Source organism: Trichosporon asahii, assembly GCF_000293215.1.
Source record: "Trichosporon asahii var. asahii CBS 2479 unplaced genomic scaffold scaffold00018, whole genome shotgun sequence".
Taxonomy (NCBI): Eukaryota; Fungi; Basidiomycota; class Tremellomycetes; order Trichosporonales; family Trichosporonaceae; genus Trichosporon; species Trichosporon asahii.
Window position 1 is genome coordinate 134,848 of NW_014040906.1, and position 22,473 is coordinate 157,320.

At 60.3% G+C, this 22,473-nt stretch overlaps 6 protein-coding genes across 6 annotated transcripts; 4 read left to right on the plus strand and 2 right to left on the minus strand.

Annotated features, from left to right (window-relative positions):
• Positions 1–2,425: 2,425 nt before the first annotated feature.
• On the plus strand, positions 2,426–4,715 carry A1Q1_07987 (RNA binding protein Pumilio; the record flags this gene model as incomplete). Its single annotated transcript, XM_014326173.1, has 5 exons — positions 2,426–3,019; positions 3,085–3,357; positions 3,399–3,779; positions 3,844–4,129; positions 4,216–4,715. 5 exons carry the CDS (start codon positions 2,426–2,428, stop codon positions 4,713–4,715), a joined length of 2,034 nt encoding a protein of 677 aa, XP_014181648.1.
• Positions 4,716–6,144: 1,429 nt separating this feature from the next.
• A1Q1_07988 (40s ribosomal protein s3ae-a (s1-a)) lies at positions 6,145–7,060 on the plus strand (the record flags this gene model as incomplete). Its single annotated transcript, XM_014326174.1, has 3 exons — positions 6,145–6,226; positions 6,276–6,356; positions 6,447–7,060. 3 exons carry the CDS (start codon positions 6,145–6,147, stop codon positions 7,058–7,060), a joined length of 777 nt encoding a protein of 258 aa, XP_014181649.1.
• A 4,607-nt stretch (positions 7,061–11,667) lies between these two features.
• On the plus strand, positions 11,668–13,596 carry A1Q1_07989 (cytoplasm protein; the record flags this gene model as incomplete). Its single annotated transcript, XM_014326175.1, has 3 exons — positions 11,668–11,832; positions 11,899–12,111; positions 12,151–13,596. The coding sequence occupies 3 exons, from the start codon at positions 11,668–11,670 to the stop codon at positions 13,594–13,596; spliced, it is 1,824 nt and encodes a 607-aa protein (XP_014181650.1).
• A 311-nt stretch (positions 13,597–13,907) lies between these two features.
• On the minus strand, positions 13,908–16,624 carry A1Q1_07990 (uncharacterized protein; the record flags this gene model as incomplete). The annotated part of the gene is made up of 7 exons (XM_014326176.1): positions 13,908–14,211; positions 14,409–14,498; positions 14,904–15,562; positions 15,616–15,725; positions 15,770–16,124; positions 16,314–16,407; positions 16,530–16,624. 7 exons carry the CDS (start codon positions 16,622–16,624, stop codon positions 13,908–13,910), a joined length of 1,707 nt encoding a protein of 568 aa, XP_014181651.1.
• Positions 16,625–17,026: 402 nt separating this feature from the next.
• A1Q1_07991 (ATP(GTP)-binding protein Fet5) lies at positions 17,027–18,447 on the plus strand (the record flags this gene model as incomplete). Its single annotated transcript, XM_014326177.1, has 3 exons — positions 17,027–17,262; positions 17,318–17,915; positions 17,956–18,447. 3 exons carry the CDS (start codon positions 17,027–17,029, stop codon positions 18,445–18,447), a joined length of 1,326 nt encoding a protein of 441 aa, XP_014181652.1.
• A 502-nt stretch (positions 18,448–18,949) lies between these two features.
• A1Q1_07992 (septin ring protein) lies at positions 18,950–21,371 on the minus strand (the record flags this gene model as incomplete). Its single annotated transcript, XM_014326178.1, has 4 exons — positions 18,950–19,489; positions 19,546–19,721; positions 19,865–20,163; positions 20,263–21,371. 4 exons carry the CDS (start codon positions 21,369–21,371, stop codon positions 18,950–18,952), a joined length of 2,124 nt encoding a protein of 707 aa, XP_014181653.1.
• Between the last annotated feature and the right edge of the window lie 1,102 nt (positions 21,372–22,473).

Below are 22,473 nucleotides of genomic sequence, written 5' to 3' on the forward strand. Positions count from 1 at the left end.
AACATGCTGATACCATGCACGCCATGCGCTTGGTGTTCGTTCCGGTGCTTCCGGCGCCTGCGCGCGCCTGGCTTTAGGACTTTATTGTGCACCTTTGTCGATCTGTGCACATCGTCGCTCAACCCTCACTTACCTGCGCAGAAGAACACTCGCGTGCACACTACGTCCTACGCACTACGCACTACGCTCCGGTCGGCACACCGCTTCTCGTCCAGCCGGGCGAGGACGTACATCCTTCCAAGATCCAAAGCTCCGTCACACGCCCAGACCAGACTCCAACTCAGCTCTACGGTATGACTGCCCGATGAAAGGTGCGTCCTTGTCCTGCTTTGTGTCCGAGCGTCCGAGACGATGAGACTGCCCTTGACCCCCCTCCTGCCTTCGATCCCTGCCTGTATTGTTGCTCCTGCGCACACTTCGGATCCTTGTCCCCCTTCGCTCAGCTTCGCCCAGCACGCTCACGCTCTGACAACAGAGGCCCCTACCACCCACACAAGACACGACACACGGCACACGCACACCACCGCCCGTCCATCGCTTGCACCGCCGGACAACTCCCTCTCCCAGGCCGACACCCACGCACTCGAGGTGCCAGAGGTGCCAGAGGTCCACGGTCCACCCAGCCGGCCCCGCCCTTAGCTGACGCTTCTCGGTCAACCAGTTAACCACTACCGCATCACCTCCACCGCACGAGGTAGTGACGCTCGGGGCCGCCCGCTCAACAACCCAGTGCACCCCTAATACGCACGCCTGGTTCTCGTCCAAGCTCAGGCAGCGCTCAACTCACGCCTACGTCTACGCTCACGCTCCAGCGACTCTGTGTGCATAGTACCACTCGACTTCTTACCATCACTTCATCACCCGGTGTCACTACCACACCACCTTCCCCCTCTGCCTTTATCCACCTTCGCCCTGTGAAGACTTCTCGCTGCGACCCGTTGGCCCGTTGAACCCGTTGACAACTGTGAACAGCCCCTGTTCGTGTTTGAAAAGGAAGATCTACCCAGCTCCTTGCCCGCGCGCTTCGCCCCTCGAGTCTTGACGACCAACGAACCCTTCACGACCCCCTTCACCTCTTACCCCGATCGTCACACCGATCACTCGACCACGCCACCCTTCGCCGTTCCACCTGGTCGTACCTCGGATCCCTTCTTCTACGTTCCTCACGCCCATCGTCCTATCAGTCCGCCATAGACCGGGAGCTGCCCAGCTACTGAACGCCCCCGTATAGAGTGAGTACATTGATCCACCCCAGCGTTCCCTGCCACCAGTTCATCGACGGCAAGGAGGTCCGAGGGACCGAGACAGTCAGTCCAGACAAGGACTCAACGAGATGGCGAGACAGAGTGTAGGGCGAGCGTGTGCCCAGACTGCACGGGCGTTGCACACTGAGGTGTAGTTTCGATGGCTCAATGCGCAGTGCGGTGCAGCTCTGAGTCGAGAGCGAGTCCACTGCGCCGCTTGAACGGCTAGTACGGTCGAGCCCCGTCGATCCATTAGTGCGGTGCCGGGAGCATGCGGGACAGCGCCGATCACTCCTGTGGAGCTTGATAAGCCCACAACACACAGTTCACAGTACACAGTGCGAAAGACTTGAGTGGAGCTCGTTCGCCGGTGCGAGAGGAAGCCGATATGGCGACGGAAACCAGGCCCTGACGAGTGGACAGGTGCCACCAAGGTCCTGACTCAACCTCGGCGTCTTGCTACTCCATCGTCGCATCTCCTCAGTCAACCCTCACTGCTCGATGGCTCAGAGGCTCGCTGTGCTCGCTGTGACGTGCGTGCGGAGGAGAAGTGGATAGGGCGCGGTGTGTGTGCGTGCTGAGCAAAGCTCGCCCGCTGATCAGTTGGAGGTGGACAAGCGTCCAAGCTTGCTTCGGCGGGGGGCGCAGCACAACACACGCTCTGCACGACGCTTTGTCCTGGCTTCCTTTCGATGCCCCCGCCCGCCCTCACTCTCCACTCGTCTCCACTCGATTCCGACGCGCCCTCTCTCTCTCCTCCTCTCCTGCATTTCTCTTTTGCCATCGCCTCCTCTCTTCCTCTCTCTCTCTCTCTACTCTTGTTCACCAGAACGTCTGTTCTTCTCGGTCCCTCGTCCTCTCCTCTTCCCTGTGACCATAGTGACCGTCTTTCGTTGTTAACCACTTACAGACACCTGTGTTTGACTCGACTTACACCATCATCATACACGCACCCTTACGCGTCTCCTGCCCTCAGCCCATATCTGTTCCAACTGTCCCACACTCTCCTCGCACCCACCACTATCTAGGCCCAAGCCATCCAAGCCCTCTCGCAACACACACTAGCATTGTCGACTTAGTCTCCCTTCTCGGCTCCCAGATCAAGTCCCATCTCCGTCTCCTGCATCGGTTCACTCCACCTTTTCCCGCGCCACCGCTCATCAAGTAACACTCTGCTCATCATGTCCGGCGCAGCTGCCACGTCATGGGCTCAGCCTGCTTCCGACAGCAACGACATCGCATCCCACATGTCCAACCTTTCTGTTGACGACTATGGGTCCCCCCACCGCCAAAACGCTTCTCCCGGAGCGCCCCCTCCTCCTGGAGGTCCCTACGCCAATGTCCATACCCCGCCCCGCCCTGCGGCCGCGTTCAACCCCTACGACCCGTTCATCTACTATGCCGGCGTCGACCCTAGCACCTTCACCCCCAACGGTGCCGGTGCGCCCCAAGGCTACCCTTACGCAGACGTGACGACCCCGCTGCAGGCAATGGCGACCGGCGCCAACGTCTACGGCGACCCCTACCCCTCTCCGCCCGAGACGTACGGGAGCCATACGCCTGACGCCCGCTCGCCTGGCCAGGTGCCTGCCGCGCTGACAGCGTTCCAGCACCAGCTCGTCGCCGCCACGGCCGGCGCCCGCTCGCAGCAAGTGTACCGTCCCCCGCACACGGGGCAGCAGTTGCAGGTGCCGCACCAGCTCCCCACGCCCCCGCAGCAGGGATACTACAACTACATCGAGCGCGGCGTGTACTGGCACCCGCGCCAGAACAGCGTGAGCAGCCGCGGCGGCAGGGGCGGCAAGGCTAACCCCGCGCAGCGCCCCGCCGCAACTCGCAGCATGGACACCAGGCACAGATGGCCCAGCCCAACCACTACCCCACTCTCGCCGATTATGCGAACCATGCCCAGCAGTACACGCTCCAGAGCCCGCCGATGAGCACCTTCGGCTCGCCCCCGGCCAACACGTATGCGCTCCCCTCGCCTTATGCGCCCTACTCGCCTCCTGCGTTCGGGTACGGCCGCCAGCTGAAGCGCGACGACTCGAGTGTTGTCCGTTCCCAGCGTCTTGAGGAGTTCCGTTCTCGCAAGTCATCCCGTCTGGAGTTCTCGGTAAGCTGAACTTTTACCGTCGCGAAGCTAACATGCAGGAGATCTACGGCAGCATCTGCGAGTTCGCGAGCGACCAGCACGGCAGCCGCTTCATCCAGAACAAGCTTGAGACCGCCTCGCCCGAGGAGCGCCAGAAGGTCTTCGAGGAGATCCTCCCCAATGCCTTCTCCCTCATGACCGACGTGTTTGGCAACTACGTGATCCAGAAGCTGTTCGAGCACGGCGACGCGGCCCAGAAGGCAGCCCTCATCAAGAAGATGGAGGGCCAGGCGCTGTTCCTTTCCAACCACATGTATGGGTGCCGCGTCATGCAGACTGCGCTCGAGCACGCGCGCACCGAGGACCGCGCCAAGCTCGTTGCCGAGCTCGACGGGCACATCATCGAGTGTGTCAAGTCGTCAAACGCCAATCACGTTATCCAGGTAAGTGTTCGTGCCTGGGGCGAGCATCCAGGTTGGCACGCCGCTCACGAAAGCTAACAACCAGCGGCTCATCACACTCGACCCGCCCCGCGGGTTCATGGACGCCTTCATCGGGCACGTGCGCGAGCTCTCGACGCATCCGTTCGGGTGTCGCGTGCTGCAAAAGTCGTTCGAGGTGCTTCCGCCCGAGAAGATCCGCCCTCTCCTGGACGAGATGCACACGTGCTCGCACGAGCTCATGATCAACCAGTTTGGAAACTACGTCGTGCAGTCCGTCATCACCGAGGGTGAGGGGAGGAAACATGATCGCGATCTCGCCGTCGCCGAAATCAAGACTAGGATCTTTGACTGTGAGTTAGCGTGGCCATTGATCAATCTGTCCCCTCCGCCTCGTTCTCTGAGTTTTTCCTCTGATGTAACCGAAACTAACCCACAGTGTGCCGCCACAAGTTTGCCTCCAACGTCGTCGAGAAGGCGCTCAAGCACGCCAACCCGGCTGACAAGCGCGAGCTCATCTCGGAGATGATCGGCGACGACTCTGGCGAGAACAGGATCCAAACCCTGCTTCGCGACCAGTATGGCAACTTTCCCGTGCAGACCGCGCTCGCCGAGGCCGAGAAGGACCAGCGCGACAAGCTCCTCAGCATTATTATCCCCCTCATGCCCAACCTGCGGCACACGCCCTGCGGCCGCCGTCTCGAGGGCCGCATCAACGAGCTCGAGAGCAAGGGCGAGCTTCCCTCTCTCACGTCGGGAAATGCGTGGGAGTCCCCCACCCTCAGTTCCGAGAGCGAGAGCAACACCCCCGAGACGCCTGGTGCCGCGACTCAGCAGACTCAGGCGCAGGTCAACGGGAACGCCAAGGGGCGCCGTAGCAGCCCCGCTGCGGCCAATAACAAGGAGGAGAAACAGGTCCTCGTCGACCTCCTCTCTTAGGAATAACTCGGTGTGAATAGGCAGATTTTAAGTAGATGTGCATATAGTGGAATGGATTTACTGCAGTACGGTACAATAGAGCATTGGGCAGTAGCGGTAGGCTGGAGTGAGATCATGAGGGGGCAGAATGTCGTCAGTGTCGATTGGGTGGATAGGTGGAGTGCCTTTGCTAACGGCACTTATGAATGTAAACCGGGGTACCAGGGAAAGTCGAACGCCACCGTAGCGAACGAAATCAAATCGCTCATTGCTCAACCCATATTGCTTGCAAGCTCCTGAAAGTTGCCCTATCAAATCTGGACCGAGCAGTGCGCTCATGCTGCAACTTCCATATGGTTGCTCTGAGCGATTGTGAAGTCATCATCCATCGAAATTCGTTCGACTCTCGACTTTTGCTCCTACGGTGGGATCTGGCGTTCGACCGCCCGTGGTACCCCGGTTTAGTCGATGTGCCTCCTGCCAAGTGCATCAAGTTTCCACGACGCTTCTATACACTTTATGATCTAAGAACTCTCACACAAGTTGTTCTCCAGCTCCAAAGAGGTAATGCACGTCGATCACTTTCCTGCATGAGACTGGTAAGATCACGAAAACGTGTCGAAGCGCATAGCCGACAGCCACCTCTGCACCAAGGACGGTAAAGTAGTAGGCTGGGCAGAGCGTGAGCCACGAGCGTTCACAGAGACATGGATTGGTAACTTGGAGGAGGGGTCAACACTCTCGGTGTACCGCCTGGCGTCTCCAACACACGACGGATGAACTTGGGACCGACGACTGTGTGCTGCGTGAGGACAACTTCGCAGAAAGAGTGTGGATCGGCGTCTTGATACATCCAAGATTCGGTCACTCGGCTTCCTAACTTGGGCCTTCGCAGAATTGCAGAATCGGCCAAGTCCACAAGGCCCTGCAGCCACATAGCCACATGCATGACACATTTAACACGTCAAGCATCACGTGATATTATCACTCTAGAAATTCACGAAACTCTCCCTCCACCCCCACGTGGGCGGAAGCACCCCATGCCACATTCGGCGTTAGCGGAACTAAATTCTCCCAAATTCGAGGTCTGACCCAGGCGAGGCTGCTGCCGGGTCTGGGAGGAACTGCTACATCGAACGGCTGCACCGTCGTTACTGTCAACTACCTCAAGACAAAGTGCGTACTCTGCGGCGACGAACGGCGACGACGAAACATTGTGCTGACGCTTGTGCTCTCTCTCTCGACTTTCTGCCGACTGCTCTTTCGAACTCTGCTCTGCTCTGGAATTGGATTGTGTGACTGTGTGATTGCGCTGGACTTTCGGACTGGATCTGCGAAATTTCGACCTACTTGAACGCTCCCTCGTGACCCGCAACAACTTTCACTTCCCACTCTTTCTCCTCTCTCTTCGACTCCTCTCTCACCCCGTGCAACCAACGACTCTCAGAAAATGGCGGTTGGAAAGAACAAGCGTCTCTCTAAGGGAAAGAAGGGTATCAAGAAAAAGGTCGTCGACCCCTTCACCCGCAAGGGTTAGTTTTGCTGCAGGCATTGGGAGCAGCAGACAGCTGACAACGACAGACTGGTACGACATCAAGGCCCCCTCCTACTTTGAGAACCGCAATGTTGGCAAGACCCTCGTCAACCGCTCCCAGGGTCTGAGTGCGTATCTTTGGTTGTGCGGCTGGAGAAGATTTTTCTCTCACGGACCGACCGATGATCCTTGAAGATGTTGTTGCTGACCCTGCGCAGAGAACGCCAACGACTCGCTCAAGGGCCGTGTTCTTGAGGTTTCGCTCGCCGACCTCAACAACGACCAGGAGCAGTCTTTCCGCAAGATCCAGCTGAAGGTTGAGGACGTCTCGGGCAAGAACTGCCTGACCTCTTTCTACGGCATGGACTTCACCACCGACAAGCTCCGCTCGCTCGTCCGCAAGTGGCAGACGCTCGTTGAGGCCCACGTCGACGTCAAGACCACTGACGGCTACATCCTCCGCCTCTTCGCCATTGGCTTCACGCAGCGCAACCGCAACCAGGTCAAGAAGACGACCTACGCCCAGTCGTCGCAGGTCCGTGCCATCCACGCCAAGATGACCGAGATCATGCGCCGCGAGGGTGAGGCTTCGGACCTCAAGGAGCTTGTCCAGAAGTTCGTCCCCGAGTCGATTGGCCGCGAGATCGAGAAGGCCTGCAAGGGCATCTACCCCCTCCACAACGTCTACGTCCGCAAGGTCAAGATCGTCAAGGCCCCCAAGCTTGACATGTCCAAGCTCCTTGAGATGCACGGTGAGGCCGCCGCCCAGCCCGGCTCCAAGGTCTCCAAGGGCGGTGACTTTGTTGAGCCCGCCCCCCTCGCTTCCGTCTAAGCGGCGATAGCATTTAGCTTAGTTGGGTAGCAGGGTGCATTGGCATGTATACTTATCGACAATGGCCGTTGCATGATGCAAGAGCATAGAGCATAGCAGGAGCAGGCAGGGAGTGCTACTGACCCGCAGTTGGACGAGAACGACAGCTCGCAGCGTAGATCGCGTAGAGGTGCGTAGAAGTGCGTCGGGAGGGCATCGGCATGCGCGACAAAAGTTTACACAGGGTCGGACATGGTCTAGGGAACAATCGAGGCCACATCCGCCCGCCATGCCGAGGCGTCACTCGTGCATCTCCGACGATGCAGGCGTACCGAGTATGCGCAGCGTATCAAGCCGTGGCCACGCAAGGAGGGGCAGGCAATGCTAGCAGTTCTCTGGAGCTCTGGACAGCGTCCCGGGCCCAGGCGCGCCAGGCGCGCCAGGCGCGCCAGGCGGAGATCAGATCGGAACGGGGCGAGCCGGGCGAGCGCGCGAGCGTGCAAGCAGACAGGACAAGTGGCACCGAGAGTTGTGGCACGGGTGCCCGACCACTCCTGCTCATTTGCACTACCACGACGCGACAGCAACAGCCAAAGCGCCATGCTGCCATGCTGTCATCCCGGACACAGCGCACAGCGGGCCACATGGTCTTGCCTGTTGTCTTGATGCTTGTCTTGGCTTGTCTTGATGGCGGTGTAGCATCCGCTGCATCTGCTGCATGCGCTGCACGCTGTGTAGGCGAGACCGTCGAGGGGCCGGCGCTGACACGCCCAGGGTAAGCGTGTGATCGCGGCCACTCGAGAGCGAAAACTGACTCGACCGCTGACTCCTTGGCAGATGCTTGCTGACACAAGTCGCATGGCAGAAGGCGACGTTGCCGAGAGGTTGAAGCGAGAGAAGATTGAGAGATGCCAGTCGGGGACAGCCACTTGCCTGGTAGTGATGACTGGGGCAAACTAGAAGTTGACAACTCGCCTGCTCGCCTGCTCGCCTGCTCACCTGCGCTGCTCACCGATTGCGTGGAGGGCGAGAAGCAGTGAGTATTGGTGTTGGCGTCAGATATGAGCCCCTCCCCTCCTACCCTCCTACTTTGTAGCTCTCTGCAAACGAAAGCGGGAGCGGAGACAAGGGCATGCTCTCCGACTATTCTGATGTTGACTAGCGGAGACAACAGCGAGTCACACACTGCAGAGATCCTGCTGTACAACCCTGTCCTTTACACAGAAGGGCACGGGATGAAGACGAAGAAGAAGAAGGCCGAGATGCGAGGTGCGACTTGCTAGAGTAGAGTGCCGAAAGTGAAGACTCGGGACAGTTATCCCAGTTCGTTTCCTAGACGCCGAGTATTGCACACTGCAGAAAGGAGACTAAAGGAGAATGACAATGCAACAAAGTAAGACCCAGAACGAAGACTCGGGCGAGCTCTACAGTGCGAGTCAGACGTGCCCCATACTTTTCTTTATGAGCGAATACATCGATGACAGTACGCCAGGGCGCGCAGGGCGCCATACCGGTCGTCTACGGCCAACAACAGGCAGTCACAACAGATGGGACATGTGTTGCCCAGAGAGAAGCCTCAGCTGTGCGCCGAGCGTACGTCGGCGTATTGGCTGTTGCTGGCTGTCCTGCGACCCTGTCTCAGTCAGCCTAGCAACAGTCCCGGGACCTCGACGGTGACATAATTGCACCTCACCGAGTGCCCCATGTGCTCACATGCTTAAACGTGGTGAGCGCCGAGATCCAACTGGCTCATCATAGCAGGGGACACGTGTGGCCAATCTGTCTCATAAACCTTCACTCTCTACAGGTTGCCTATAAAACGGAGGTTAACGATCAGCACAGCGCTCAGAAGTTTCGAGGCGTGCGAGACATGCAAGACATGAGACGGAGGATGGCAGAACGGACGGTACGGAGGGTGGCGAATAATGGCGAAATCTCTCGATCGCTCGTCCTTCATAACAGCAGAGCGAGCCGCGGCAAGCGGGTATCCTCGTTTCTGGGTCAGGCCTAGTCAGGAGTCCGCCGCGGTTGCGTACTTGATGCAATTCGGGACTGATCCCCTTGGCCCCCTTGCCCGCTCCACTGCTTCTCCGCCTTTCGTGCAAGTGCAAAAGTAATGAGTCTCGCGGATCTGCGCCTCGTGCCGTTCATGCCGAAATGGGCCATGCATTGCGCCTGCACCTCACCCTCGAGTGGTCACCCGGCTTTGAGGACAAGGACAGCGCCGTGTACAGCCAAAGATGCATGTATGCGATGATGGCGAGGTAGCGACACATCTCCGAGATCGAGGGGAAGGTTCACGACGTGCACAGCCTGCGCCCCGCTCCCATCTCCTCGCCTGCGGCTCGCGGCTCGGCGCCAACGCTCGTCCCATGAGCGACGGAGAAGGCGCCTGACTTTCGGTGGGGCTGAATTGGGAGTATCCTTGGGTACGCGTGCCTAGAATAAGTTCCCCCCCCCCTCCGACGCCGCGCGCCGTAGGTTGTCGGGACGAAACTACTGGATCTGGAGATCTGCACGCGCGTACGCGCGGGTCGGCGAGGACATACCAGGACACCAGGAGGAGAGAAGCGCTTGGACCGCCTGGCCGACGCTTGCAAGGCCGCCAGGCCGCTGTCCTCGAATACGATTGCAACTCCGTTCCCTCCGTCCTGTTCAGTCCCAGGACACCACAAAAGCAAGGAAACCAGGACTTACAGGAGGTACTGTCGGTCAGGACATGCAAGGACGCCGGCCGAGTCAAAGTGGGAGGGCGTAGGGGTACAGCTCCCTCCCGGCTACTCTGGCTACTCTGGAGAGAATTTGGGTTTGGACAGAGACAAGGAGACAACCCGGGACCAAGCAGAGTTGCGTAATACCCGCATTGCGCATGCTTATTTCTCGCGTGGACCAAACTCTGCTCATGTCTGCATGCATGTTTGCCATTACTCATGCTTACAACTTTGCTGCTGCTGTTCATGGACAGACAGAGTCGATTAGCGTGCAGCTCAATACTCGGCCCACGGGTGTTGGAGTGGCCGGGTGGTTGAAGGATGGACCAATCGAGGATTAGAGGGAAGGGGCGGCGCAGGGCAAGACATGCAAGACACGCAACGGCCCGACGCGCTCTACGCCAGTACGCGTATGAGCCACGGGTTAGGCTGTCCCTGGGTGTTGGTCCCTTAGAAGTGCCCTGGGGACCTTGGCCCTGAGACTGAGACCACACCCAGTGTCCAGCACTCACCGTAGCCTAGTCTCACCGTAGCGCGACACCAACCACGCCGCGACCACCAACCACCACCACCACCAACCACTTCCGCGTCTTGGTCCTTCGTCCCTCTCTTGCTCTCCTCATTCATTCATTTCTCATCCACTCCTCCTTACCTTCGATCCAACTTACTCTCTCCCCCTCCTCCTCTCTTCTTCTTCTTCGACCCCCCTTCATCTCCCCTCCATCCTTTCTTCTGCAGACACCCCCCCTTTACACCTCTTTCAAACCCTCGTCGACAACGCAACACCGCCCTAGCCGACTTTCTTCTCCATCCTCCTACCATCTCCTTCCTACCATCTCTGGCACCCGCATAATCAACAACTCGCATCTCGCCGTTTCTGTTACTTTGCAACTACCCACCCTCGCCGCTGTTTCCAAATACTACCACCACCACACTTTGGGCAACATTCGACGCCCACCCACACTCCTTAGCACCTACCCGTGAGTTTGAACTAACGCCATCCAAGGTCCTGGCCATCCTGGTCGATACACGTCCCAGCGATCCGTGCGCCAGTTTCCTCCACAAAAATCCCTTTCGCCTTTCGGCTGCTGCCTGACCTCGCGACGCATTCGCTGGCTAGTCTCCCACCACCACCACCACCACCACCACCATCGTGTCCTTCCTTTTCTTGTCCTTCTCTTTCTTCTCTTGCACCACTCTTCGTTCACCACTTTGTTCTTGTTCATTGTGCTGACACTTGTTCGCCCCTCCATACCCCCGGAACTACGCCCTCCCCAATCACACTCACATCTCTCTCCTTCTCTGTTACTCCGTTTGTGCCCTACGATCGTCGCGACTATCACGCTTAACGACGCTACGACCCGCCTACGACTTGGACAGTTACCAAACCCAACACTCACACACCACTTCGAACCCCCTCTAGCTCGTCCTTCCCCGGCGAACTACTCTATCAACCCGTAAGTCTACAAGCTGCTGCATTCCGACATTTGTGCTGACGCCGGTGCGATCGCGCCACCACCTGTATCCCACTCGAATCGCATTCCCTACCCAGACACGCAACACTGCACCTTCCCTGACAAGCTCTCTTTGTTACCCCCAGTGCAGCCCCCCGCGTTACACACTTCGTTCCCCGACAACAACTTCGTTCTCGTCGCTGTCTCTTAACCTTCAGGCTTGTTCCGTGCACTCGACTATCGCTCGTGTACAGCCCGTCCAAAAATCAAAAACACCTTACCTTTCCGACTTCGTATCGCTCGTAGCTTGTGGCGCGTTACACCACTAGCTCTTATTCCGACACCGTCGTCTTGCACCCCCTCAAGCACGACGTGGACTACTTCGTTCGACCCCGTTCCGCTTTTCCTCCCACGCTAAATACAAACACCACACACTCTTCGTTTTATCCCCACCACCAACCTAATGACCGACTACTCTGTCAACCGTCCTGGTGATTCTCCCCTCTCCCCCGGTGGCATGGAACACCCCTACCCTCGCTTCCCCAGCCAGATGGGCCTTGGACCTTTCCCTGCCGACTACGTTGGTGCTCTGTCTGGCGCCCTCAGCCAGCTCGACATCAGCGCGATGGTGAGTCTTGTTGTCCTGGAGACCAGGCGGCTCGAGCGCAATCCGTGTTACTAACAGTGGCAGCAGCGCTCGTTCCAGCAGCCACTCTCTGCCGACGGCCTTAACCTGACGCCGCCCGAGGCTCCCAGCGTCGGCCACTCTCCTGACTTTACCAACGGCGGCGATCGCTACGGCGGTTCCCCTGGTTCGTACGGACAGCCCGGCATCGGCCAGATGCTTCCCCAGGGCAACCCTGTCGGCATTTCTCCCTTCGGTGTCATGCCCAGCTTCCCGATGATGGTGAGTTGAGGAGTGAGTGTAATGCTAACCCAGATGCAGCCTCAGCAGCAGTCCGGAGGCTACGGCGGACCTTTCAACAGCCGTATGACCGGCAACTACGGACCTGCTGCCGCCGCCGCCGCCGCTGCCGCCGCCGGCAACATGACTGGCCGTACCGTCTACATTGGCAACATTCCCGACGACGCGTCCGCCGACGAGCTCCTCAACCTCGTCCGCTTCGGCCCCATCGAGTCTGTGAAGATTCTCTCGGACAAGAGCTGCGTCTTCATCTCCTTCCTCGACGGATCCACCGCTGCCGCCTTCTACGCCGACGCCGCCGTCAAGAAGCTTGCTCTCCGCGGCCAGGAGCTCCGCATCGGATGGGGCCGCGAGTCAAACCTGCCCACCAACGTTGCTGTCGCTGTTCAGTACAACCAGGCGACCCGCAATGTGTTTATCGGCGGTCTTACCGACGAGGACACTGAGCAGACGCTCCGCGGCGACCTCATCCGCTTTGGCGACATTGACCAGATCAAGATTGTGCGCGACAAGAACATTGCGTTCATCCACTTCCTCAGCATCTCGGTTGCCATGAAGGTTGTCGCTCAGCTCCCCAAGGAGCCCGCGTACAAGAACAAGCGCGTCAGCTACGGCAAGGACCGCTGTGCGTACGTTCCCCGCGCTCAGCAGGCTGCCGTCCGCCAGGCCGTCGCCCAGGCTGCTGCCGCTGTCCAGTCTCACTCTGGCCAGATCGGCGGCTACGGTTTCGGCGGCGCCAACGGCTTTGGTGCCTTCTCGCCTGCCGGCTTCGACCCCAGCGGCTACTCGACTGGCAACTTTATGGACTCGCAGATCGGCAACCGCTCGATCTACCTCGGCAACATTGGCAGCGAGACGACTGTCGAGGAGCTGTGCAACAACATCCGTGGCGGTGTGCTCGAGTCGATCAAGCTTCTGCCCGAGAAGAAGTGCGCGTTCGTCACTTTCGTCGACCCTGCCGCTGCTCTTTCCTTCTTCCGCCACAGCGAAACGAACCCCGTCACGATCGCTGGCCGCCGACTCCGTGTCGGCTGGGGCAAGACGGTCGCTCCCGTCTCGCCCAAGCTCCTGCAGGAGGTGCAGCAGGGTGCGTCGCGCAACGTGTACATTGGCCAGATCACGGACTTTGACACGTTCACGGCGGACAAGCTGCGCGCGGACTTTGAGGAGTTTGGCGACATTGAGATGATCAACTTTTACAAGGAGAAGCACGCCGCGTACGTCAATTTCTGTACGATCGAGGCAGCCCAGAAAGCGATCCAGGCCATCAAGGACAAGGAGGACTATGCCCCCCTCCGCATCGCCCACGGCAAGGACCGCTGCGGCTACCCGCCCCGCGCGCCGCGCTCGCCTGGGCGCCGCGACATCTCCCCGCGGTCCGACGACCCGATCGCGCAGGCTATCGCTGCCGCGGAGGCGTCGGCGGATGCCGGTGAGCCTGCCGAGGCTCCCCAGCACGCCGAGTAGAGTCCGTCGTCCGCCGTCCGTCGTCTCGAGTGTCTAGTCCGTAGCAGCTAATCTATACCGAATACCGAGAGTGTGATACCCGCATGTATACCCGTGGTGAGCGCGCATGCGCACGCAGCGAGCGAAGCGAGCTGTGTGCATGGAGAACGAGGATTCCGAGCGAAGCGAGGTGTCGGTAGCTGAGCGACGCCTGAGTCGAGGAGTGGAGGTGCCACTGTCAGTTTGCGACCACGGCTCATGGGAGAGTGCGTATCTACAACTCTCCAAAAACTCTCTGCTTCTCTACAATGTCTGCATATCTTCTATAGTGCTTAGTCCTCAGTCGGCGCCTGCCAAACGGGCTGCGCCTCGGGATCCATCGAGGGCGGCTTCATGGTACTCGGCGGGTCGAAGGGGGCCCAAAAGTGGAGGGCAATGTAGACAAGCCCGACGACGGCCACAGCCGTGCCGCACACGTAGAGGATGACGTAGTAGTTGAGCATGAGGACGCCGAGGAAGAGGTAGAACACGCCCCGGCCTAGGAAGGAGTGCAGGAAGGAGGCGTAGCGCGCAATTTGGGCAGAGTAGTGGTCCGCGGAGGGGACGAGTTCGAGGGCGATGAGGCCGGCGCCGAAGCTGTCATCAGCGACTGGGCGGAGCGATGAGCGAAGCTAGGGAGGGAGGGAGCGACGCGACTCCCCTTTGTCCCCTCTCTTTGCTCCTCTTTTACTCTGCCTCGTTGTTCTGCTGTACTCGCCTCCCCCCCCCTGTCCAAATAATAGAAGCACATGTGAGGAAAGCAGACGCAAGAGACAAAGTTGAAGGCGACTTACATGAGCTCGTACACGCCGATAATGATCGAGGAGAAGCTCAGGTTGATGATACTCCCCACGCCGCCCGCGATGGCGAGTCCGCCGACCGCGCTGGAAGGTCAGCTCAACTCTCTCACACGCTCAGCTTGGGTCAGGGGTCAGAGGGTCTACTGGTCGTTGGGGCCGGTGGGCAGTGGGCAGTGCGGGCTGGCTCGGCAGCTGTCGATAGAGTGCTCGATCGGCTCGAACAGGGCAGGTGGCGAGATGGGAGTAACCGTGCACACCCATCAGCCCATTTGCCCAGCTACCCAGCTACCAGCTGCGCATGGAAGCCATGGAAGCCAGACTTGCGGCCCAGCTGGGCGTGCTTCGATTCCTTCCAGCCATGCCAGCTCATGCCAGCTCACCGATCCCATCAAGACGCCGACCTGCCCTTGCTCTTTCCTTCCATCCCACCCTGAGATCACTTGCACGCCTGCACGCCTCGCCTCCGGCTCGGCATGCAAATGCACTTACATGTTCGCGAACCGCATGAGCTCTTCCGGATTCTGCTGGATGCGGTCCATCTTTCGTTGTCGCTCTGGGGTGTATGTGGAGGTTGACGAAAAGGGTTGTTGACACGTCTGTTGCCAAGTCCCATCCTTCCTCGGCATGAGCTGGCGGCACAGCTGGCGAGGCACCGAGGCACGGGTGCCGTCATCGCTCTCCCGGAGAGGAGAGGAAGGGGGGGGGGGGATCGGGGCGGCCACGTGGTGATCGCCGCAAGTCTGCCCCGCGCCCGAGGGTGCGAAGGGGACGCCGCCGTCGTCACTGATCACTGGTTTGCTTCCGACCCTTGACTTTGGGACTTTCCGTGCCCACCGTAGGGCAAGAACGCAAGGTAGCAGTACGAGTAGAATGAAGAAAGGACACAATGCATAATGGACTACAGAATCGACTTTGCGGTTACCAGAGGCCCTGGGAAGCCTGGCGTCAGCTTTTGCATAATCTGCGTAGCTGGAAAGCGAAGAGAGAGGCGGCTCGAGCGGGGGAGGTGACATTGGATGGGCCTGGAGGGCTTGGGCGCTCGCTTCTGGTGCTGATCGGACACAAACAAACACTTCTGGTCGAGTTCCAGATGGCACACGCGCTGCCCACGACATACGCCGCGCACCTTCCTCCCTCGTACCCGGAGACTTCGCTCGCCGCTGCAGCCTCACGCCTCGCTGCGCTCCGCGCGCGTACTCACCGTCTTGTCGCTATGGCGCTTACCGCCGGTCGGGGCGCGGGCGGCCTGGCGGTCCTCCTCCGTCTCGTCCTCGTATCCGCCGAACAGCACAGAGCCCATCGAGCTCTTGCCTCCGGGTCCTGTTTGTCAGCTCGATCTCACAATGACAGCTCACCCTCGCGGACCTTGCGGGTAGGCCTGAATCCAGAGGGCGCGTTGACGACGCGGTCCTGCTCCTGCTGCTTGGCCTGGGGCTTGTCGGGGATGTCCTCGATGTGCGCGCCGCCGTCTACCTCCTCGTCGACGTGCAGCTTGAGGTGCTGCATGCGGTCGATGTCGACGTCGACGCCGCCGTCCTTGGCCGGAGCGAGCGAGAGGGCGTCCGCCTCCGCGTACTCGTCACCCGTGACGCTGAACGACGTCTTGCCCCCGGGCGGGTCGATAACCTTGCGCGAGGGACGGACGGGGTTGCCCGCCGCGTCGACGGGGCTCTTCCTCTCCGCCGGCTCGGTGGGGTCGGCGATCTCAGCCTGTGGGTTAGCTCAGAGATCTCAGCGATTGAGCTCACGTCGACGAGGTCGCGCACAGCGGCGTCGGTAGCGGCCTTGGACAGGCGACCGAACGTGGCGTACTCTGGAGGTTAGAAAGCTTCGAGGGTCGAGCAGGGCGCGGACGTACTGGGCTGTGCGGTCAGTTCGGCCAGCAAAGCGATAACTCACGAGCTTGGAGATCTCGGTGAAGTTGGTGTTGACAGAGACCTGGCACGACTTGAGGAACTCGAGGAGCGAGCGTTTCGAGAAGACAATCTTGTCGCTGCGGGGTTAGCTAGTTCCCGCTCAGCTGTAGCTCTACCACCGTCCGACTCACTTGTCCCAGTTCATCATGCCGATCGTGGAAGCCCTGATGTCAGCTACTGTCTCAAGCTTTCAGCTCACCAAGACTTGGGGTCCTCCATGTTGAAGGGGTGGATGGGCTCAAAGGCGTACTTGCCCTGGTCCTTGTTGTTCTGCTGCTGAGTGTCCTTGGACATGGTCGTGTTGTTGATGGTTGGGAGGAAGATGAAAAGTCGGAAATGGCGATTCGCGATGTCCAGGTCCACTGTACGGGCCAACGCGATCGTGACGCCGCTTAGCTCAGGATCAGGGCCAGGCAACAGCGTCAGGCACAAGACCTTCGCCGGCCATGAGCGGAGACCACGTGGTCACTGAAGATTTCGCCCGCCGCCGAAAGGTGTGTTGTGTTTCTATGACGTCTCTCACCTTCGACGGACCGCCCCGTCCATCGAAATCTTCATCCTTCGCCGTCTCCGAACCCCGTCTCTGGTCTCCGCAAGCATTCTCAACTCTCGGGTATCGGTTTAACTCTCCTGCATACCCTCCCCGATCTCGCGTAGGCCACCAATACCTAGAAGAACGGCGACACCCACGCTGTCATGCGCTACGCCGTCCTCGTCACCGGCCCCGCCGGCGCGGGCAAGAGCACCTTCTGCAATGCGCTCATCACGCACGCGCAGACGATGAACAGGCAGGTGCACCTGGTCAACCTCGATCCCGCAGCCGACAAGTTTGAGTACAAGCCTGTGCTCGACATTCGCGACCTGATCTCGCTCGAGGACGTCATGGAGGAGCTCGAGTTTGGACCGAACGGTGGTCTTGTGTACTGCTTTGAGTGAGTAAACTGTGGCCCACGATGGCTGCGGATATGGTCGAATGTGTCGGACGAGAGGAGGAGAGCTTGGGGAAGGAGAGCAGATGGCCCAGCTTCTCGTGCGTGGATTTCGAGCTGACTCCAGGTATCTCCTGAACAACCTGGACTGGCTCGAGGAGGAACTGGGCCAGTACGAGGACGAGTACCTCATCATCGACTGTCCAGGCCAGATCGAGCTGTACACGAACATCCCTCTGCTGCCGCAGCTTGCCAACTTCCTGCAACGGCGGCTGAACTACCGCGTGTCTGCCGTCTACCTCCTCGAGTCGCAGTTCATCCAGGACAAGTCCAAGTTTTTTGCCGGCGTGCTCAGTGCCATGTCGTGCATGCTGTCGCTCGGCATCAGCATGCTCTGCCTGATGAGCAAGATGGACCTGATCAAGGACGACAAGGGGCGCGTCAAGCGTGAAGTCGGGCGGTATCTCGACCCCGACCCAGGGCTCATTGACGAGGACACGCACTCCAATGAGCGGTTCCACAACCTGAACAAGGCCCTCGTTGGGTTGATTGAGGACCAGAACATTGTCTCCTTCCTCCCGCTCGACGTCACGGACGAGGACAGCGTCAACACCGTGCTCTCCCATGTCGACAACATGATGCAGTATGGCGAGGCAGTACGAGGACGAGTACCTCATCATCGACTGTCCAGGCCAGATCGAGCTGTACACGCACATCCCTCTGCTGCCGCAGCTTGCCAACTTCCTGCAACGGCGGCTGAACTACCGCGTGTCTGCCGTCTACCTCCTCGAGTCGCAGTTCATCCAGGACAAGTCCAAGTTTTTTGCCGGCGTGCTCAGTGCCATGTCGTGCATGCTGTCGCTCGGCATCAGCATGCTCTGCCTGATGAGCAAGATGGACCTGATCAAGGACGACAAGGGGCGCGTCAAGCGTGAAGTCGGGCGGTATCTCGACCCCGACCCAGGGCTCATTGACGAGGACACGCACTCCAATGAGCGGTTCCACAACCTGAACAAGGCCCTCGTTGGGTTGATTGAGGACCAGAACATTGTCTCCTTCCTCCCGCTCGACGTCACGGACGAGGACAGCGTCAACACCGTGCTCTCCCATGTCGACAACATGATGCAGTATGGCGAGGACGAGGAGCCCAAGATGCCCAAGGACCTCGAGGAGGGGATGGATGAGTAAGCCGAGGAGCGAACAGCGAGCGCAGCGAGCTGTGAGCGGCGAGGCGCAGCTGCTACTCCGCTCCTGCTTTGGCAGCTGAGCCTGGGCGTCTGCTGCTGAGCCGAGCTGAGCCGAGCACCAGGATTTGCGGCCCGAACCTCCACCTCCAGCTCCTCGTGCCTTGCCTGCTGGATAGACGATCAGGGTGTACACAGATTATGCATTGTAATACTAGTCAGACTGTCTGCGCGGCCCAATGTCTGCGCTGGGTCGGCTGATGGACCGAGGGATATCAAGAACGTGGGATGTCAAGGAAAGATAACAACTATAAAGATTTGTGTGATGTGGGTGACAGCTGATGTCGTTTTGGTGGTCCAGCCAGCTGGACCGGCCACCGCGGTGGCCACTGTTGCTAGGGTTGGTTGGCCTAGACTCGGAGATGAGAGAGGATTCTGTAGGTGAGGGGAGAGTGGGAGAAGGGTGGTGACCAAGGTGAGAGGGAGAGAGGGTGTGGTGTGGAGCACTAGATGCGCAGCGACTTGACGCCCTTGGCATTCAACAGCCTCTCGGTCCTGAAGCGCTCATACACGACCTCCCTCGTGCTCGTCCTCAGCCACTCGGTCGCCTGAATGATGCCATCGCGAACATGCGGCAGATCCGAGTGCTTGTAGTTGCTCGCGTTCGCCTTGCCCCACCTAAACTTGCGGTTGAACCCGAGCCCAGGCTCGGGGCTGAACACACCGTAGGGCAGCTCCAATCTACCCCCCTCGTTCTCCTCGCCCTCGGTACTCGACCCATCGTCCGCGTCCGCGTCCGCGTCCGCGTCCTCGGACACAGACGCGAGTTCGGAGGAGAACGGCGGCGGCGTCTCGGACCCGGGCTCGAAGGGCTCGAAATCCTGCCCGGCCGTCAGCACGCCCCAGCCCCCCAGGGGGTCTTTGCCGAAGACGGTCGCCAGATCGCGCTTCACGGCGAGGCGCACGGCGAAGAGCTCCCCGGTAGTCAAGGCGTCGACGTGCGTGAGGATCGGCAGCACGTTGGCGCGCGCAGAGAAGCGCCGGATCTGTCATGAGCTGTGATCCCTGAAACTCTTCGAGCTCGAACGAAGGGGGGACTCACCGCTTCAATGTCGTCCAGATGCAGCCTCGCGTCGACCCCTGTGGGGTCCGCCTCGAGGAGCTCCGACTCTGGCCGCGTACTAGGCCCGCAGGGCGGGGGCTCCTGGACTGTGTCCCAGTCAATGTCGACCTTGGCGAGCGGGGTGAGAATCGTGCGTGCGTCGATGACGTAGATGACTGCGAGCGTTAGCGAGCACGGGCGGAGCGAGCGGAGCGAGCACAAGTGCAGCTGTAACCGGCCACTACCTCCCTCTTCTGCTGCAGCCAGACGGGTTGCAATAGCCAAGCCCTGCGGGCTTGTCTGGGCTTGTCTCACTCACCCAGATGAACCAATTCGCCTCCGTCGCTCTTCCGCCTAACGACCTTGGTCTCCTCATCGAGCAGGCGTGCCTGCCTCTCCTCCAGAATGGCAATCAGGGCATTCAGCGCCTTGCCGCGTATCGGCGTCGTGACCATGTCGTTACTGGGCAGACCGGGCGTGTCGAGAATCACAAAGTGGCGGCGCACGCGGTCCGACGTGCCCACCACTTCGTGCCGGACCACACTGGTTGTGGGGCCCATGCGCACGGCGAGGCGGCGTCGATTCGGGTCCAGCACGGACGTGAGGGCTTCGATGAAGCTGGGCGTCAGCTAGGTCATTCTACACGCAGCTACTGCCACAATCGCAGTGAGAGGGGGGCAGGGAGAGGGAGAGGGGATAGGGGTGTGAACGACTCACGAGGTCTTGCCACTCCCTGTCGGGCCGGCGACCATGATGGTGAGCGCGGCAACGCGCTTCTGCGCCCTCTTCCTCGCGCTAACGGTGCCAGGCAGGGCGGTGGGGATCTTGGGCGGGGAGACGACATTCTGTGCAAACGGTCGGTGAAATTCGGGGCTTGCGCCATTCACATCCTTCACGAGGCTTGGAGCGCGCCCTCCCCTGGGGGACGACGGGAGGTTTTGCTGTTGCTGTTGCTGTTGCTGTTGCTGTTGACTGGCGCGTGATTTGGACAAAAGACTGAGACTCTCTGCAGATGGGTAAGTACTTGATCCTAATGTGGGAGAGCGGGGAAACGTCTGCGACCCGCCGTACGCGCCGTACCCGTAGGCCGAGTAGGGGGAGAGGGTACTGTCGCCGAAGGGCAGGGTGGTGGTGCTCTCGCCCATCCCTGGGATACCGGAGAGGTTGATCGTCGACTGCGAGTCGCGCGCAGAGCAAGACGCCACACTCTCCGGCACCACGCCCGGCAGGGGCGGGACGGGCGGCACGCCGCACCCACCCCCTGGGCCGCCGCAGGTACCGTACACTGCTGGTCCGTACCCGGCTCCTCCGCACTCGCGGTGTTCTCTGTAGCCGCTACTACTACTTCCTTGCCGCTGGTGTCCGTGGCCACCAGTCACGGTGCTACCGCTGCCGTGTCGGCTGTGGCCCCCTCCGCTTCGGCCTCCGCGGTCTCCACTCCCACTCCGCCCGTGCATGCTAGTCGCGCTCTGCGTCCACCGCTTCGCGCCCCACGGGTTCCCAACCCCGGGCTTACCGAATGAGCTTTGCTGGCCATTCAGGCGTGCGTCCTTGGGCACGCTGGTGCTGAGGCTTGCGCTGCCGCTGTCCCTGCGTCCTGTCGCGCTGATGCCCAGCCCGACCATGCCGGGCATGCCCCTCTCGCCCCCGCCACCTCCGGAACCTCCGCGCACATGTCCGCTCGGGACGGGCGGCACGGGCGGCGGCCAGTGGTCCGTATCGACCAATGGCGCGGTTAGGTCCGGCAGGCTGAGTGCGCCGAGCGACGGCGCTGGCGCAGGCTCAGGCGAGGGGCGGCGGGTGCGCCGGCGCAGGCTTATCGGCATGATCCCATTCGAGTAGGTGTGGAACGCGTGCGTCGAGTTGTAGAGAATGACGATGGGTCGATGTGCGTGCGGGTTGTGTGGAGACAACCGGCACGGCTTGGTAGGGAGCGACTAGAGTTGGTGGGTCGTAGGGCAAAGGGCGACGAGGGGCCGGCGCGGGTCAGGTGAGCTGACTGGGCTGGCTGGGCTGGCTCGGATGCGGCGTAGGCGGCGCAGGCGGCGGTCGGAAGCGTAGGGAGTGTAATGCTGAGGGAAAGCAGCAGGGAGCGTGGGCGAGGGTGGATGTGGGGAGCCCAGGAAGCGCAGGGAGAGCAGGGAGCGTAGGGTTGCAGTGGGGTACGTGGGAGGGGAGCGGTGGGTTGCTCGAACGGGCCAGGTAGACCTCTGGGACGACGTCGTAAAGCAGTCAGTGCTCGGAAGCACACCTAGATCTGGGTTTTTGCAGAAGCTTGACAGCTGGGCAGTCCAGCAGGGCAGGCAAACAAGTGGCGTTGCGTTCGTGTCGAGCAAGCGTGCACGAGCGTCTGTCCGCAGCGAAGTGTGCTCGTCGGAAACACTGGATTTCTCGTCTGGCGCTCTCGTGAGACGTGAGACGTCAGGTAAAGCTCAGGTCAGGCCTCGGGCGACGTCAGGCGAGACGTCAGGTAGCGTCAGAGGAAGGTAGGGTCCGGTCGGTCGAGGCACACAACGGGGTATGTGCTGAGGCGTAGCAGGCGCAGTATGCACGGTCCGGCGCGCGTCTGTCGATAAGCAGGAGAGGGGCGGGTCCGTAGGACTGTCGGTGCCCAGACGCTTGTGGTGCAGGCGTCACGGGCGTTTCGGACCTGGTGTGGACCTGTGTGTAGGCGACTGTCGGTCGGACAGTCACTCGATCGCTCGACGGTCGGACAGTGGGACAGTCGGGCAGGCTCGACTTGTCAACTGTTCGCTCGGCGGGCAGACAGAGGATGTCCAGAGGGCAAATGACGCTCGGTCCTGCCTGTAATCCTCGTCCTTCCGTTTTGGGTGCGTTCGTCTCTCAGCGACTGAGCAAGACGAGCAAGTCACGAGTTTCGTTGCAACTCGAGTGGTGGGTCGGGCGGTGCGTCGAATGTGTCGGGGG